This window comes from Acomys russatus, chromosome 6, assembly GCF_903995435.1.
Source record: "Acomys russatus chromosome 6, mAcoRus1.1, whole genome shotgun sequence".
Taxonomy (NCBI): Eukaryota; Metazoa; Chordata; class Mammalia; order Rodentia; family Muridae; genus Acomys; species Acomys russatus.
This window is the reverse complement of record NC_067142.1, coordinates 27852993-27870702: the sequence shown is the minus strand read 5'-3', so window position 1 is coordinate 27870702 and position 17710 is coordinate 27852993. Positions and strand designations below refer to the sequence as shown.

The window sequence follows — 17710 nt, the reverse complement described above, 5'->3', positions numbered from 1 at the left end:
GTGTCTGAGCATGCTCTCAGGTTCTGTGCCACACTGCTTCCCGACAGCACCACCATCTTACAACCCTATTATTCCACGGGGAGAAACTTCTTCCTATCACAAACCCAAGTGTCTTCCCTGACACATGGTTAAGAATATGGCATTCCAATAGACGGACAGAGGAAGGGTAACACATACCCCACGTTTCACACGTCATGACCTCTAGTGGACTAGTATTAAGCCTGAGAATGTCTTCCAAACTTAGGGACAATGGGGATGAAGTGTCTCTGCTCTCTACCTACTCCTACCCCACTGGACTTTGGTCCTACAAGTGTGAGTGCTGAATGTGACATTTCGGTACAAATGCGAGTGAGCAACCGAGGCTGCAGACGGGCCATTCTCATCTGCGTGGCATCGATGAGAAGAGACTGTAAGACAAATGCCATCAGTGACCTGGGGCACATAGGACCTGGTGTCAGTAAGATACAGAGTCTCATTTTTTTTTTTTTTAAAGGAAAGGTAGCCAGTTATTTTGCTGATCTCTTCAGGGCAGCACTGGGAGGGGGGTGGGGGGAGTCAAAAGTGATATCAATACAGCCCTGCATAACAAAAAGATGCTTACAGCAAAAATAAGATCATTCTGATTTTTAGAAAACTTTTTTATTCGATGTTTAAGTAAGATCAAAAACTACAAGGTTTTTTTTTTTGTTCTTGGTTTTTTGTTTTTGTTTTTTGTTTTTTTTTTTTTTTGCAGCTGATGTGTGCAAAGAGAAACGCTAAACATCAGTTATCACCTGATTAGCTGAAGTCCTCCAAGGGTCAGTTACTCAGGGACAAACCAATTACTCTGTGTGGCTTAAGAGTCGTGCAGCAAAAAGTATCCTAATGAAACACTGGGCTGGAGGGCTGTAAAGTTTGAGTAGGAAGTGACAGGTGGCTGGGCAGCCTTGGGATTCCTTTAGGCTGAGCAGCTGGTTACCCTGTACAAGGACCTAGCATCCAGCTATTTAATGTTTTGATGTTTTTTAGTTTAAACAACTTTAACTCATAACCTCTAAGCAGAAATAAAGACTGTCTACATGGTCTGAAAACACAAAGCAGACCCACTTCTCCAGCAGAAGTCTAGCTGAGTGCAACCCTAAAGCAAACAGTGATGACTGTGCACACTGCGCTTGCTACACTACATCTGCTGTGTAGAGTTTCCGTTCCAAGTGTTGTTTTCATCTTCACCATCATCTTGAGTCCTCAATCTGTATATTTTTCCTTCCTTTTTAAAGTCTTCCCCTCGTTTTTCCAGCACTCTTTTTCGGACTGGCTCCCTGAAGTGAAAAAGATAGAAGGGAAGTGACATAAAATAAACACAGTACAAGCTGTTTCTTCACATTTCCACTGATATAGGTCAGGCAACTTTTTTTTTTTTTTTTTTTGTCCATTTTCCTGATAATTTACTAAACTCTAGAAGAACATGATCATTTGCTAACAAATCATTCCTTAAAAACATAAACCAAGGCTGGGCGTGGTGGCGCACGCCTTTAATCCCAGCACTCCGGAGGCAGAGGCAGGCAGATTGCTATGGAGAGTCCAGGACAGGCAAGGCTACACAGAGAAAACCCTTTCTCGAAAAACCAAACCAAAACAAACCAAAACAAAAAAACCCCCCAAAACTAAAAAACTCATACAAGATGACACACATACCAAGATATAATTTACATAGCACCATAAAAGCTATACAAGCTCCAGCTGTAGCTTGACTGATGGAAATGGCCAGCCGGTCATTTCAATCTTTTCAAAACCTTTTCCAGTGATTTACAACCAAGAACAAATAGGACTTCCTTATTTGACAACAGCAAATAAAGAATTTAAAGAATTTTATTAACAGAAAATGGGGGGCTGGAGAGATGGCTCAGTGGTTGACTCAGTGGTTAAGAGCACTCACTGCTCTTCCAGAGGTCCCTAGTTCAATTCCCCGCAACCACATGGTGACTCACAACCATCTGTAATGTGATCTGATGCCCTCTTCTGGCCTGCAGGTGCACACACACATAGAACACTCATATACATAAAATAATACATCTTAAACAAAACAAACCAAACCTAAAAAAAAATCCCAGAAAATGGAAAACACGTACCTTTTCTCTGACTTGTTGGATGACACAGGGTTTGAAGGCTCTGTGGATGTGGCTCTTGCTGACATCTGTGCAGGAGGGGGATTACTAAATAAAAAATTGCTAATTAGTCTCCATATGGCCAGGAATGGATAAAGCATCGTCCCCAGTAATGTCCAAATGTCTCCGCTAGAAGAGTGGACAATGGATGTGGCTGGCCGTCCTGCCTAGAAATTAAAAGGAAATTTAAAATAAGCAAGCAAATAAAGACTATCAGTACAACGGAATCACACTTGGGTCCTAGATGCTTCTTTAATCTGGAAATGACACCCTATTCCCTTTGACTTAATCCAAGAAAGTAAAAATGATCACCTTTTACTGCTTTCCAAGTGCCCATGAACTTATGCAGACTTCTAGAGCTGTTTTTCTTTTCTTTTTTTTAAAGATAGTTTCACTATGGAGCCCTGGCCATCATGGAACCCACTTTGTAGACCAGACTGGCCTGGAACTCACAAAGATTTGCCTGCCTCTGCCTCCTAAGCACTGGTATTAAAGGCATGCACCACCACACTCAGCTGTTTTTACTTTTTAAAAAATAATTTGTGTGTGTGTATGAATGTATATACATGCAACGCATGTGTGCATGGGCATGGGATCACCTGGAACTGGAGCTACAGACAGCTGTGAGGCACCCTGTGGGGACTAAGAACTGAAGCTGGCTCGTCTACAAAGTATGAAGTGCTCCTAACTGCTGAGCCATCTCTCCAACACCTTACTTACTACTTGAGACAAGATTTCACAGTGTAACTCACACTAGGCAGGACGCACTGTGTGAATGAACCATGCTGGCCTTCAATTCAGAAACCCACCTCTTTCTGCCTCCCAAGTGCTAGAACTACAGAAGTGTGCCACTGGACCTGAGTGAACCAACTTGAAAAAAGATTTAGTCTTCTCTTATGTGTAATAATGTTTTGTCTGTATGCCTAAGTGTGTGCCTGGTGCCCAAGGAGATCAGAAGAGGACATCAGATCCTCTGGAACTGGACAGTTGTCAGTTGCTATGTGTGTGCAGGGAACTGAACCTGTGTCCTCTAAGAGAGCAACACATGCTCTTAATTGCCAAGCCATCTCTCCAGCTCTGACCCAACTATTTTTGAGGGGGAAATAAAAAGCACTTTTTCCCCCCGAGACAGGGTCTCTCTCTTTGTGTTAGCCTTGAATGTCCTGGACTCACTTTGTAGACCAGGCTGGCCTTGAACTCACAGCGATCCACCTGCCTCTACCTCCTGAGTGCTGGGATTAAAGGCATGCATCACCACGCCTGGCCAAAAAGGTAAACGTTGGTAATAAAATTAATGACTAATTAAAAGAGAAAAGTAAAAATATAATCAAAGAAAACGAGATTAAGCCAAAGATTAAGATTTAAAACCCAGTGAACATGAAACCCTGACTGCAAGCTGTTTCCAGCGTGACGGTAGCTCTAGTTTAGAGCAGGGAAAACTATGCTGACCCTTCAGGTAGGACCTTGGCAACATCTCAGCTCTTTTCTCCCTAGGAGATGAAAGCGCTATACTTACGAGGTGTGGTGGCATCTGTACCTTTAGTCTCAGCACTTGGGAGGAAAAGGCAGGCAGATCGCTGGTTTTTTTGTTTGTTTTGTTTTTGGGGTTTTGAGACAGGGTTTCCCTGTGTAGCCTTGGCTGTCCTAGACTTGCTTTCTAGACTAGGCTGGCACAGAGATCAACCTCAATACTTGTTCTCTTTTGTTAATTTTTTTTTTTTGTATACAAAATAGTTGGCAATTCAAAGTTTCCCAAAACATTAGCACCACCAATTTATAAAGCACAGAATTGATCTAATTTTGGCTACTTGGTTATTTAATTACCCACAGTATTTTCTCTTGTGCCAATTCTCAGAAATGACTAAGAATATAACAGACAGAAAATGCAAAGAGTAGACCCCAGCACACGTACTGGTAGCAGCACCACAGAGGCACTAGGGGCGAGCCCCAGATCCAGCAGCTTCTTCTTATAGTCTTCTCTGGTGAACTCTCTTCTGGGAAACATTGTTGCTAGTGAAAAATTACCGTAGGTGTTGCCAACAGTCTGAAACAGAGCAGTGAATTTAAACCGCATAAAGGTGCCTTTAAAAAACAAGGTACGGGGAGGCAGAGGCAGGCGGATCACTGTGAGTTCGAGGCCAGCCTGGTCTACAAAGTGAGTCCAGGATGGCCAAGGCTACACAGAGAAACCCTGTCTCGAAAAACAAAACAAAACAAACAAACAAACAAACAAACAAAACAAAAAACCAACCAACCAAAAAAAAAAAAAACAAACAAAAAAAAACCAAACAAACAAAAAACAAAAACCAAGGTACTACCAATATGTATCATTTTCAATCCTAAAATGACTTATAAATAAAATTGCCTTAATTTACAAAATTCAATTAGACATCAACTAAATAAATCACTTAGAAAAAAATGTTTCAAAAAGTAGTTGAGAAATACCAAATCCAAATGGTTTTAAAAAGCTTTTACTGCACCAGGAGTGGTGGTGCATGCCTTTAATCCCAGCACTTGGGAGGCAGAGGCAGGTGGATTGCTGTGAGTTTGAAGCCAGCCTGGTCTACAAAGAGAGTACAGGACAGCCACAACTACACAGAGAAACCCTTGAAAAACAGAAACAAACAAACAAAGAAACAAACAACCCCCCCCCCCCCACACACACACACAAAAAAAAAAAAAAAAAAAAAAAAAAGAGAGAGAGAGAGAAAGAAAAAGAAAAAAAAAAAAAAAAAAAAAAAAGACCACTGTGTTGCTTTGTTACGACTGCAAGTAAATGGATGGAGGGTACTGTGGGAAAAAGAGATCTCCTCTGTGGGCCAGCTAGAGAAATAACTGACTTTTCAAGTGTCCTCTGACCCCTGACATGTGCCATGGTATACATATGGCCCCTGTACCTCCCACACAAAATGAAATACTGTAAGAACTTTTTAAAGATATCTGTCCTATTAAAGCTCCTCTGTGCTGTGACTGGATTTTGTATTTATGTTTGTAAAGAATAGTGAAGGAATGGGGAGGCCTGGTGGCACTCAAAGGAAGGATAGCAGGCTACCAAGAAGAGACTTGATACCCTATGAGCATATACAGGGGAAGGAGGTCCCCCTCAGTCACAGTATATAGGGGAGGGGAATAGGGGGAAAATGGGAGGGAGGGAGGATACAAGGGATGGGATAACAATTGAGATATAACAAGAATAAATTAATAAAATATTAAAAATTAAAAAAAAAGCAAAGTTGTTTTAAAAAATTAAAAAGAAAAAAAGAATAGTGAAGGATCTGCGATTTACAGTTTAAATTCCCCCTTCCCCCTCCTTTTTTCTTTCTTTTGAGGGACAGGGTTTCTCTATATAACCTAGTTGTCCTAGAATTCATGATGTAGACCAGGCTGGCCTTGATATAACAGAGACCCACCTGCCTCTGTCTCCCCAGTGCTGGGATCAAAGAGCTATGCCACCATACCCAGCTTTAAAAATGTCTCACAACAACAACAACCAAAACCAAATGTGACAGGTAAGCAAATAAGCACGTGAAGGTAGCAGATGAGCCTGCTCTGTTCTCAGTGGCCAAAATGCAAAATCACCTGAGATGTCCATTAAGATAAGCAGACAGAGAAAATGTGGTATATACTCAATAAAGTTTTATTCAACAGCATCATCATCATCATCATCATCATCATAATAATAATAATAATAATAATGATAATAATGATAATAATAATAATGATAAAATAAAATTATGTCATCTATGGGAAAAATAGATGGAAATGGAAACCACAGAGAGCAAAGCAATCCAGTAATTCACTACAGCTTTTCCATATGTGTATCTTAGATTTTGATATACAGGAGTGTATACATTAATATATACACACTAAACATGTGTGAAAAGGAAGTAGAAGGGGTACTAGTGAGGTAAAGAAAGACTAAAATGATTGGAGGGAGAGGAGGAGGGAGAGAGTGGAGGTTAGTGGGTATAAACATGGAAATGTTCTATAAGGTACTGTGTCATAATTAAAATTCATTATTTTGTACACTAATCTGAAAGTAAAACATGTGGCATCTGACATGAAAAGCAAAATGGAAATCAAATGATGAAATAATGTACTGGTGAGATGACTCAGTGATTAAAAGCATTTGTCATGTAAGCCTGATGGCTGAGAGTTTGATTCCTAGAACCCATTGTAAAAAGAGACCCAACCCCTGAAAGCTGTTCTTAACACACATGTGCACCCGCATTCACACATTCAAACATCAACCATACACATTAGTCATAAATAAAAATAAAACAGGAAAAATGGTATCTGTAGAATATGCTAAGATGGGGTTTGCCTATCTATTAAGGAAAATAATGGTCAGTGTGGGTTTAAAAAAAAAAAAAAATGTATTTGGGGCACAGGCCTTTAATCCCAGCACTTGGGAGGCAGAGGCAGGTAGATCACTGCGAGTTCGAGGCCAGCCTGGTCTACAAAGAGAGTGCAGGACAGCCAAGGCTACACAGAGAAACCTTGTCTCAAAAAGCCAAAAAAAAAAAAAGTATTTAGAGATATGATCTCAATGTGTAGGCCGAGCCATTCCAGATTTTAAATAAGAAACACTGTTAACAATCCAAGTATGTGTTGGTGAGTCATTAGCCTGGTTTTCCAAATTCTAGCAAGGAGCCCAGTTGTAGCTAAACTTAATGGCACAGCTGCCACTTGGCTGCTTGTTTTGCAGTAGTGTGTAGGAGGTCAGTGTGTGGGCACATGCATACCATGGCACATGGTCATGGGGGTTAGGTCTTTCTCTGGCTGGCTGCAGAAGCGCTATCTTTTCCCCACATAGATCTCCATTTCCTGGCGGCAGTCATAATAAAGTATGGCAGGGGGTGCCCTGTAGAGGTCGTCAATACAGCACAGCAGGGAAACAAGCATCTGGGGTGGGTCTGCAGCTCTGGAGGCATCCTCTCTTGTGACATGATGGAAAGACTATTTTGAGGAGTCCTTTGCTAAAAATGTCTGAACCTATTAACCCAACTTCCTAATTTTAACCTTGAAGTTATAAGAAAAATTCTGGTACATATAAAGAGCTTAGATCCTAAAAGATGATTTATGCCCAGAATCCATTTGAATCAGGACTAAGAGAATAGTAAGTACTGCAAGTTATTCCTCTCTTACTTCCTATGTTATCAAATTTCATGTGTCACTTAGATTTTGAGTAAGCCCACACTTCTGAAGTAAATTCTTGATCTTTTGCCTTGACCAACAGAAAAATGGCTAGGCTTTAATGAGCCTTCACAAAACCTTTTCTTTCTAGGACAGATAAATGCGCAGATCAGACATCTAGGAGACAACATGCTTTTCAATCCCCTTGTTAACATTTTTTTTTTTCCTTTGGTTTTTTGAGACAGGGTTTCTCTGTGTAGCCTTGGCCATCCTGGACTCACTTTGTAGACCAGGCTGGCCTCGAACTCATAGCGATCCGCCTGCCTCTGCCTCTCGAGTGCTGGGATTAAAGGTGTGCGCCACCACACCCGGCCCCCCTTGTTAACAGTTAACAGACCTTTCCTGAGCCTCCTGCGTACTGTCATTGTGTAGAGTGCAAGCCGGAACTCCCTCCACGAGCGAGGGCCCTCCAGGAGCCAGGCTGACTCCTGCTACTCTTTTGGAGCTAATCAAAATTTCTTCACACCCTTCAAGTTCTGCTTTGAAACTTCTCTTGCAAGATTTTAATAACCCACACATCTATCTTTATGAGTTCACCTGTGCAGCAAACTGCCTTGCTTCTTCTAAAGGAGCATCAGAAGGAAACTGATTTGTAAAGGAAGAACCATCGGGCAGCCGGAACTGAATTCTTGCAATGGTGCTATAAAAAAAAAACAAAGAGTCAAGCTGAAGTCAGTTGTTTCAGAGCCATGAACTACCAGCTGGTGACAGAGCTGTAGGTCATATGAGTTTGATCCCCATGGTGGAGAGAATTGACTCCCCTAAGCTTGCCATCTGACCTCCATGCAGGCACCATGGCATGCTGTGCCCACCCCCGCACATTGCTTCCTTCCTTCCTTTCTGAAGCTCAGTTGTGAGTAGAAATGTACTTTTTTAGGCAGGCAAGAGGGCTCAGCATGTAAGCCTGTCAGACTGTAGTCTACCACTTAAGGCTGAAACAGGAGGATCACAAGTTAGAGGCAAGCCTGGGCTAAATACCCAATGAAATCGTGTCTCAAAAACAAAACAGGGGCCTGATGAGATGACCTAAGTGTGATTCCTCAAAGATCCCCAAGAGCCTACCTCCATGAAGGAAGGAGACACCTTTAATCCCAGCACTGGGGAGACAGAGGCAGGCAGATCTCTGAGGCTAGCCTGGTCTACAGAGTGGGACAGCCAGGGCTACACAGGGAAACCTGGTCTTGGAAAAAAAAAAAAAAAAAAACCAAAAAAAACCAAACAACCAAAAACTCCAAAAGAACAACAAAAAAACAAAAAAAGGTTCTTGATTTTTTTTATTGTTGAATTTACTTTTATTTTTATTTATTTTCTTTTGGTTTTTGAGACAGGGTTTCTCTATGTAGCCTTGGCTATCCTGGAACTTGCTCTGTAACCAGGCTGGCCTCAAACTCACAGAGATCCTCTTACCTCTGTTCCTGAGTGCTGGAATTAAAGCGGTGAGTCACCATGGTTTCTGTGGAAACATTGTCATTCCTTGTACTAACCGGTTTTTATGTCTACTTGACACAAGCCAGAGTCATCAGAGAGAAGGGAGCCTCAACTGATAAAATGTCTCCATGAGATCTGGCTGTAAGGTATTTTCTCAATTACTGACCAATAAAGGAGGGCCCAGTGCATTGTGGGTGGTGCCATCCCTGGGATGATCCTGGATTCTATAAGAAAGCAGGCTGAACTGGGAGCTGTGGCACACGCCTATAATCCCAGCACTCAGGGAGGCAAGAAGGGACTTCTGTAAGTTTGAGGCCAACCTGATCTACAAAGCAACAGCCAAGGCTACACGGGAAAACAAACAAACCAAAGAAGAAGAAAGAAGAAGAACAAGGAGGAGGAGGAGGCGGTGGCAGCAAGCAGGCCAAGTAAGGCAGAAGAGCAAGCTGGTAAGCAGCACCCCTGTGGCCTCTGCATCAGCTCTGTGGAAGGGTTAGCCAAATAAACCATTTCCTTCCTAAGTTGCTTTGATCATGGTGTTTCATCACAGCAATAGTGACCCTAAGAGAATTGTCTTGGATATAAGAGTGAGTGCTCAGCTACCTCTGGTGACTCCATGTCTAATATTCTGAGGAATTGCCAAATGCTTTTCTAAAATGGCTACATCGTTTTATAACCCACTGATAATGTAGAGAGGCTCCAAATTCTCTGCTCTCACCAACACTTGTTACTGTCTTTTCTGTACTTTATTGAGACAGTCTCACTGTGTAGACCCTGCCCAGAACTTGCTATACTAGCCTTGAATTCAGAGATCATTTTGTCTGCTGCAGAGTGCTAGGATTAAAAGAATGTGCTATCATGAATAAACTGTTACTGTCTTTTAAAGTTGATTTATGCTAGGGGGTGTGAAATGGCAATCTTTTGGATTGTTTATTTTTGTGAGGTAGTTTTACTATGTAGCCCAGGCTGGTCTGGAGCTTGCTACATAAATAACCCAAGCAGTCTCCAAACTTGTCGTCATCGTCATCATCGTCTTCCTCTTCCTCCTCCTTTTTGGTTTTTTGAGACAGGGTTTCTCTGTGTAGCCTTGGCTGTCCTGGACTTACTTTGTAGACCAGGCTGGCCTCGAAGTCAGAGATCCACCTGTCTCTGGCCCCCTGAGTGCTGGGATTACAGGCGTGTGCCACCACACTTAGCCTGTTTCCTTGACTGAGATTCCCAAGAGTTAGACTTATAGGCATATGCCTAACACCTGGGTTGTTTATTGGCCATTTTCCTATCTTTAGAGAAATAAGGGTTCCAATCTTTTCCCCACACGGGGGCAGGGGTGGGTGAGTGGTATACAAATACTTTTTATAGCCCAGGTACAGGTTCCTTATCAAATATATACTTTGAAGTATTTTCTCCCATTCCATATATGTTTTAGGATTAGGAATGCAGAGATAGCTCGGCAGTTAGAGAACCCATTGCTCTTGCAGAGGACCTGAGTTTGGTTCCCAGCTGCCAGGGTTGTGAGTTGCCTTAACTGCAGCAGCAAAGCATCCAATAAACATCATCTTTCTGACTTCATGGAAGTTCCTTTTAAGATTAAAAAGAAGAGAAAAAAAAAAAAAAAAAGATTGAATTTGTTTGTGTTTGTGGAGAGTATATGCAAACATGTATGCGCATGGACCAGTGCAGAGGCCATACAGCACGGGACTGTCCTTCTCTGTCAGGCTACATTGTCTCAGCTAGGCTAGAAGTCAGTAAGCATTAGCAATCCTGTCTTCTCCATTTTTGGAGCTGGGTTATAGACATCTGGTGGACTCCTGGCTTGTTACATAGCTGCCAGGTCTAAATTCCAGTCCTTATGACTGCAGTGAGCACTCTTAACTGATAAGCCATCTCTCCAGCTCCTAGTATAGCCATCTATTAAGATGCGTTCTGAGGAAAGAACAGAGCATTTGTCCATTTAGGTTTTAATTCTTTCAATAACCTTTTCACTTTTTACTGTATAAGACATAGTTTTGTTAAATTTATAAAAATATTTGTTGAAATTTCTAAGAAAGGTGTAGTGGCACACGCCTTTAATCTTAGCACTTGGGAGGCAGAGGCAGGCGGATTGCACTGTGAGTTCAAGGCCAGCTTGGTCTACAAAGTGAGTCCAGGACAGCCAAGGTTACACAGAGAAACCCTGTCTCGAAAAAACCAAAAATAAATAAATAAATATTAAAAAAAAGATTGATTGTACTTTTCTTTATGTATATGTGTGTGTGTATATGTCTGTGTGAATGCATGCCTGTAGGTATAGGTGCCCTTGGAAGTCAGAAGTGCGTGTTAGATCCTCTGGAACAAGAGGTGGTTTTAAGCTGCCTGATGTGGGTGTTAGGAACTGAACTCAGGTCCTCTGTAAGAATAGCATGTGCTCCCAACTTTGGAGCCACTTCTCTAGCCCTTCTAAGAAACAAACAAACAAACAAACAAACAAAAAGATTTATTTATTATTATGTATACAGTGCTGTCTGCATGTACACCTGCAGGCCAGAAGAGGGTATCAGATCACATTATAGATGGTCATGGGCCACCGTGTGGTTGCTGGGAATTGAACTCAGGACCTCAGGAAGAGCAGTCAGTGCTCTCAACCTCTGAGCCATCTCTCCAACCCGGAATCAAAAATTTAAAACTAGTTTTTTGAGACAGGGTCTCACCGTGTAGCTCTGGAACTCACTATGAAGACCACATTAGCCTCAAACTCACAGAGATCCACCTGTTTCTCCCAAGTGTTATTAGGATTAAAGGTGTACACCACACTCAGCCATAATATTTGATCATGAAAGTTAACAATTGAAAAAAAAAGAAAGAAAAGAAAGTTAACAATTGTCCAATATTAAAAAATAGCTAAGTACTAGCCAGGAACTGGGCTTAGTGGCACACATCTTTAAATCTAGCAGTTTGGAGGCAGAGGCAGGTGCATCTCTGTGAGTTCAAGGCCAGCCTGATTTACATAATGAGTTTCAGGTTAGCTAGGGCAACATAGGGAGATTCTATCTCAAAATACATTAATAAAGATAAATAAGTAAAATAAACACTAACCAGCCCCAGATGCATAGCATTTCAGGGTAAAGTTTATAAAGCAAGAAGTACCTTCTGTCTCGTGCACAAGATTCCTTTTTGGCTTCTGCTTCTGCCTGTTTGGCCAGCATGGCAGCAGCTTTGGCAGCCTCTGCTTCCTTTGTCTTTGCAAAACGAGCAGCTCTTTCTGCACGATCCTTTGAAGTCAAACATCATTAGACACATTACTTCTGTCAGAATCTACACACATCTAAACACAAGGAATAAACACAAATACACAAAATTCTTCAAGTTTACCTGCAAACTTTACACATTTAAGGCCTGATTTTTTTTTTGTTTGTTTGTTTTCATTTAAGCAACTGTCAAGAATCTGAGTTACTATTACACAAAAAGATGAACTGGCTCCACAGCTGGGGAACAAAACTAATGCTTAATGAGTGTTTGTTAAATAATATCCAGGCAGGAATACTTTTCATGTATATATAATAGCTTAATTTAAAAAGCAATTAATGGGCTAGAGAAATGGCTCAGAGGTTCAGATCACCAACTGTTCTTCCAGAGGATGTGGGTTCTCAGTATCCACAGGGCACTAAGAAACCTCTCTAACTCCAGTCCTAGGGGACCCAACACCATCTTCCAGCCTCTGAGAGCACTGCATGCATATGACATACATACACATCTAGGCAAAATATTTATATACATAAAATAAAAAATAATTTAAAAAAGGTAACTGCTACAAAGATATCATAAACCTTGAATTGTGCCCAAGTCTTTTGAAAGTCTGTCAAAAATAATACTGCTATGGAGACTGCAAAATAACACATTTTTTTGTTTGTTTTTGCTTTTTTTCTATTTTAAATTATTTTCTTTCTTTCTTTCTTTTTTTTTTTTTTTTTTTTTTTTTCGAGGCAGGGTTTCTCTGTGTAGCCTTGGCTGTCCTGAGACCAGGCTGGCCTTGAACTCACAGAGATCCACCTGCCTCTGCCTCCCGAGTGCTGTGATTAAAGGCGTGCGCCACCACCGCCCGGCTTAAATTATTTTCTTTTAGTTTTATATTTTATTAATTTATTCATATTACATCCCATCTCAATTGCTTTCCCATCCCTTGTATCCCCCCATTCCTCCTTCCCTCCTGCTTTCCCCCTACTCCCCTCCTCTATGACTGTGACTGAGGGGGACTTCCTCCCCCTGTATATGTTAATGGGGTATCAAGTCTCTTCTTGGTAACCTGCTATCCTTCCTCTGAGTGCCACCAGGCCTCCCCATCCAGGGGACATGATCAAATATGGGGCACCAGAGTTCGTGTGAAAGTCAGTCCCCACTCTCCAATCAACTGTGGAGAATGTCCTGTCCATTGGCTAGATCTGGGTAGGGGTTCGAAGTTTACTGCACGTATTGTCCTTGGCTGGTACCATAGTTTGAGCTGGACCCCTGCGTGTTTGTTTTTTGAGACAGGGTTTCTCTGTGTAGCCTTGGCTGTACTGGACTTGCTTTGTAGACCAGGCTGGTCTTGAATTCACAGCAATCTGCCTGCCTCTGCCTCCCGAGTGCTGGGATTAAAGGCATGCGCCACCACCGCGCAGCCAAAAGTAACACATTTTTAATTTGTTTTCTAGAAATTTTGTTTTGTTTTTGAGACAGTTACTCTGTGTATCCCTGACTAGCCCATGACTCCCTTTGTAGAGCAGGCTGGCTTTAAGCTCATACAGCTCCATCTACACGCCTCATTAAGTGCTGGGATTAAAGGCATGCACCACCATGCCCAGCTTGACAATCTTTTACAGCTTCCCTTTCTTAGAAAATTCTTTTTTGTTTGTTTGCTTTTTTGTTTTTTGAGATAGGGTTTCTCTGTGTAGTGCTGGCTATTCTGGAACTTGCTTGTGTAGACCAGGCAGACCTCCAACTCACAAAGATCTGCCTGCCTCTATGGTGGGAATAATGGAGTAAGCCGTGACTGTCCACCTTAGGAAATTCTTAGTAACTTGGGAGTTGGGTGACACATGACTTTAACCCCAGTTCTCTCTGATTTTGAGAACCAGCCTTGTCTACATATCAAGTTCCTGGGTAGTCAGGGCTATACTGTGAGGCTCTTTCTCAAAAAGCAAAACAAAAAACAAACAAAAACAAAACAAATCAAAAAGCAAAACAAAACAACATCCCAAAGTAACATGAAGAAAGTAACTTTAAAATTATTTTGGGTGGCAAAATGGCTCAGTGGTTAAGACCAAGTGCTGCTTTTTCAAAGGACTTGAGTTCAGTTCCCAACACATACAGCAGGAGGCTCACTATCATCTGTAACTCCACTTCCAGAAGATTTGACACCTCTGCTCTCTAAGGATATCTATATATGTGTGCACATGTCCACATGCTGACACACCTACGCCCACATATAATGAAACACAGATGCACACACAAAACAAAACAACCCCCCAAATCCTCTCACCAAAACAAAACACTCTATCTTGGGTTAGTGAAGTGGATTCAAGGGTAAAAGCACTTGCTGTATTGAGCCTGGTGACCTTAGTTTGAGCCCCAGAGTCCATACAAAGGCTGAAGGAGAGAACTGACTCCACAGCTGTCCTCTGACCTCCAAATGTGTCAAAACACACACACACACACACACACACACACACACACACACACACACACACACGGGTGTGGGTAGAGTTGGCTCAGTGGTTTAGAGCACCTGCTGTTCTTTTATAGGATCTAGATTCAATTTGTAGCACTGACATGGTGACTTATAGCCATCTATAAAATCTAGTCCAATGTCCTCTGAGGACCACAAGCACATACAACGTACATTCATGAGGCAAAACATTTATACAAGTGAAATAAATAATTTTTGTTTTGTTTTGTTTTTGTTTTTTGAGATAGGGTTTCTCTGTGTAACAGTCCTGGCTACCCTGGACTTGCTTTTTTAGACCAGGCTCGCCTCAAACTCACAGCAATCTGCCTGCCTCTGCCTCCCGAGTGCTGAGATTACAGGTGTGCCAGCATGCCCATGAAGAGAAATATTTTAAAAACTGTTTTTGGAGGGGTAGACATGTGGAGGAAAAAAAAAGAAAAAATATTACAAATTGTAATAATTACCTATTAATTTTCCTAACTATTTAAATTTAATACACAATTTAAAAAAGGAAGCATGGATTGATACTTTCTGTTATTAAAATGTGCTATAAGGTGCACCATTTGGTAATGTAAAGGCATCCTGTGTGAAGAAAGAAGATCACCAATGTCATGGAATCAAGCATTTAAAAAAAATTTAAATGCCAGTTTCTCACTTCTACAATCCCAGTACTTAACAAGTTTTACAATCCCAGTACTTAACAAGTTCCCCTAAGAACTCCAAATTCCAGGATGGTCGCGGCTACACAGCAACGCTTACCAGTGCAATCTGCTGCTTGATGCGCTCTCGGGCTGCTCTGTCTTCCGCCTTTTCTCTGCTTCTTTCTTCTAACATTCTTTTTGTTAATTCTTCTTCTTGTTTTCTTTTATAATCCAACATTTCCTTTCCAGTTTTTCTCCTTTCAATTTCCTTCTTAATCTCTCTCTGAATCAAAAAAAAGTTTTATAAACCAAATGCATAATCCCATCTTCTGTTCTAGACAACATTTTGATATAAGAAAGGTTGATTAGAGAATGCAGTTAAGAAAACAACTTGGCGGCTGGAGAGATGGCTCGTGGTCAAAAACACTTGCTGTTTTTCCATCTATCACGTGATCTAATGCCTTCTTATGTCATGCAAGCAGAGCACTGTATACACAATAAATCTTTTAAAAAATTTACTTATTAAGTATACAGTGTTTTGCCTGCATGTACACCTACATGTCAAAAGAGGGCACCAGATCACGTTACAGATGGTTGTGACCCACCATGTGGTTGCTGGGAATTGAACTCAGGACCTTTGGAAGAGCAGCCAGTGCTCTTAACCTCTGAGCCATCTCTCCAGGCCCCATAAATAAAGCTTAAAAGAAACAAAAATAAAAAAACAAAAAAAGAGTACAGTGTCCTGGGGCTGGACAGATGGCTTAGCATTTAAGAAAACTGACTACTCTTTCAGAGGACCCCGGTTCAAATTCCAGCACCCACATGACAGCTCACAACTGTCTGTAACTCCAAGAGCTGATACCCTCACAAAGACATCAAAACATCAATGCATATAAATAAATAATCTTTAAGCCGGGCGTGGTGGCGCACGCCTTTAATCCCAGCACTCGGGAGGCAGAGGCAGGGGGATTGCTGTGAGTTCGAGGCCAGCCTGGTCTACAAAGTGAGTCCAGGATGGCCAAGGCTACAGAGAAACCCTGTCTCGAAAAAACCAAAAATAAATAAATAAATAATCTTTTTAAAAAAAGCATAAAGCGTCATTAGTGCAATCTGAATCACAAGTCTTTAGTTTCTATGGCAAATCTGCTGCCCTCTGAGGACAAAAATGGCAATAAATTATTTGTCTTAAAAAAAAAAAAAAAAAAAAAAGATAATCTATATGAGACCCCAAAGAGATGGGGCACAGTTATTGTGAAAAAGATGAGTACATTGGAATGCAATGTTAGATTAAAAATTCAGGAGTATGTCCACAAATTTAACTTTCTTCAAACCTAGCAATTTCAGATAAACTTCCTTTAGATGCTCAGTATGGAAGACTCACTGCACAGGGAAAAGAAAAAGATTACTCAATTATTCTTAGTAATTTATAAAAAAAGAAAATAAACAGCTGGGCATGGGACCCCATAGTAGCTCTAAGATTTCTGGACCAGCATGTATATAATATAATCTCAATGCACAGAGCTGATAATTTCCCTCACCATGATCTAACACTGAAATCTAACGACATCACCCTACGTCTGCTAAAATAGACAACAAATCAAATATACCCTCAAGTAATAGAAAGTGAAACCCTGCTAAGTGTGAGCTCTACCTGTTCTTCTTCCTTCCTTTTCTCTTCTCTCCTTTCTTCAAGTTTTTTTGTTAGTCTGTTTAGAAAAACAAAACAAAAACAAAATACCAAAATAGATTATATTATAGAAAGCACAATTAAGAATTCTATTGGAGGAGCCAGCATGGTGGTGTACACCTTTAACATTAGCTTTAGGAACATAGGCTAGCTAGGGGTTATACAGTCAGACTGTCTCAAAAGGTTTATTTAACTAAAACAAAATATAATCCCCTGAAAGTACAGCAACAGTTTATTTGCCCACTTCCTGTCCCTTATATAAATCCATGAATAGAAGTCCCTCGGAAGCCTGTTTCTAACCCTGTCTTATATTAATATATGAGTTCTCACTTTTTGATGCTTTATCTGATTATAGTACTTGAAAAAAATATATATTTAAGCTGGAAAGATGGCTCAGCAGTTAAAAGCTTTTACTATTCTTGCACTTGACCAAGGTTCTATTCCCACAGCCCACTTCATTTGGGGAGGGGGTTGCTTTTGTTTTTGAGATAGGGTTTCTCTTTGTATCCCTGGCTGGCCTCGAACTCCATCTGTAGACAAGGGTAGCCTCAGAGATCAGCCAGCCTCTGCCTCTGAGGTGCTCGGGTTAAAGGTGTGCAACACCACTGCTCAGCTTTATAAGCCACTTCTTGATACCCACAACTTCCTGTATTTCCCACTTGCTTCCTGTAGTTGCAAGTGGTCAAGAAGACACTGACTCTCGAAGGGATTTTATTTTATTCATTAGGATCACTATTACTGTTTTGCAGAGCTGAGGGTATAACCCAGAACCCCATGCCTGCTAGGCATTTTAGCACTGAGCCAGATCCCAGTCTTCTCTAAGAAGTATTTTTTAACTTCTATATGCTAGTAAAACGTTTTTTGTTGGGATTACAAATATTATTAGGCATCAACTCATACTTTTTGTTTGTTTGTTTTTTGGAGACAGGGTTTC

General features: G+C 41.1%; 1 protein-coding gene across 1 annotated transcript in view; it reads right to left on the bottom strand.

Annotated features, from left to right (window-relative positions):
- Positions 1-784: 784 nt before the first annotated feature.
- The window catches only part of Ubxn4 (UBX domain protein 4), a 32509-nt gene continuing 15583 nt past the window's right edge, over positions 785-17710 (bottom strand). The window contains exons 7-13 of the mRNA XM_051147316.1: positions 16741-16795; positions 15208-15372; positions 11892-12016; positions 7878-7980; positions 4057-4188; positions 2109-2311; positions 785-1298 (exon numbers count right to left, since the gene is read on the bottom strand). Coding sequence (XP_051003273.1) covers positions 1160-1298; positions 2109-2311; positions 4057-4188; positions 7878-7980; positions 11892-12016; positions 15208-15372; positions 16741-16795 — 922 coding nt within the window. The 3' untranslated portion in view covers positions 785-1159. The remainder of the gene's footprint in view (positions 1299-2108; positions 2312-4056; positions 4189-7877; positions 7981-11891; positions 12017-15207; positions 15373-16740; positions 16796-17710) is intronic.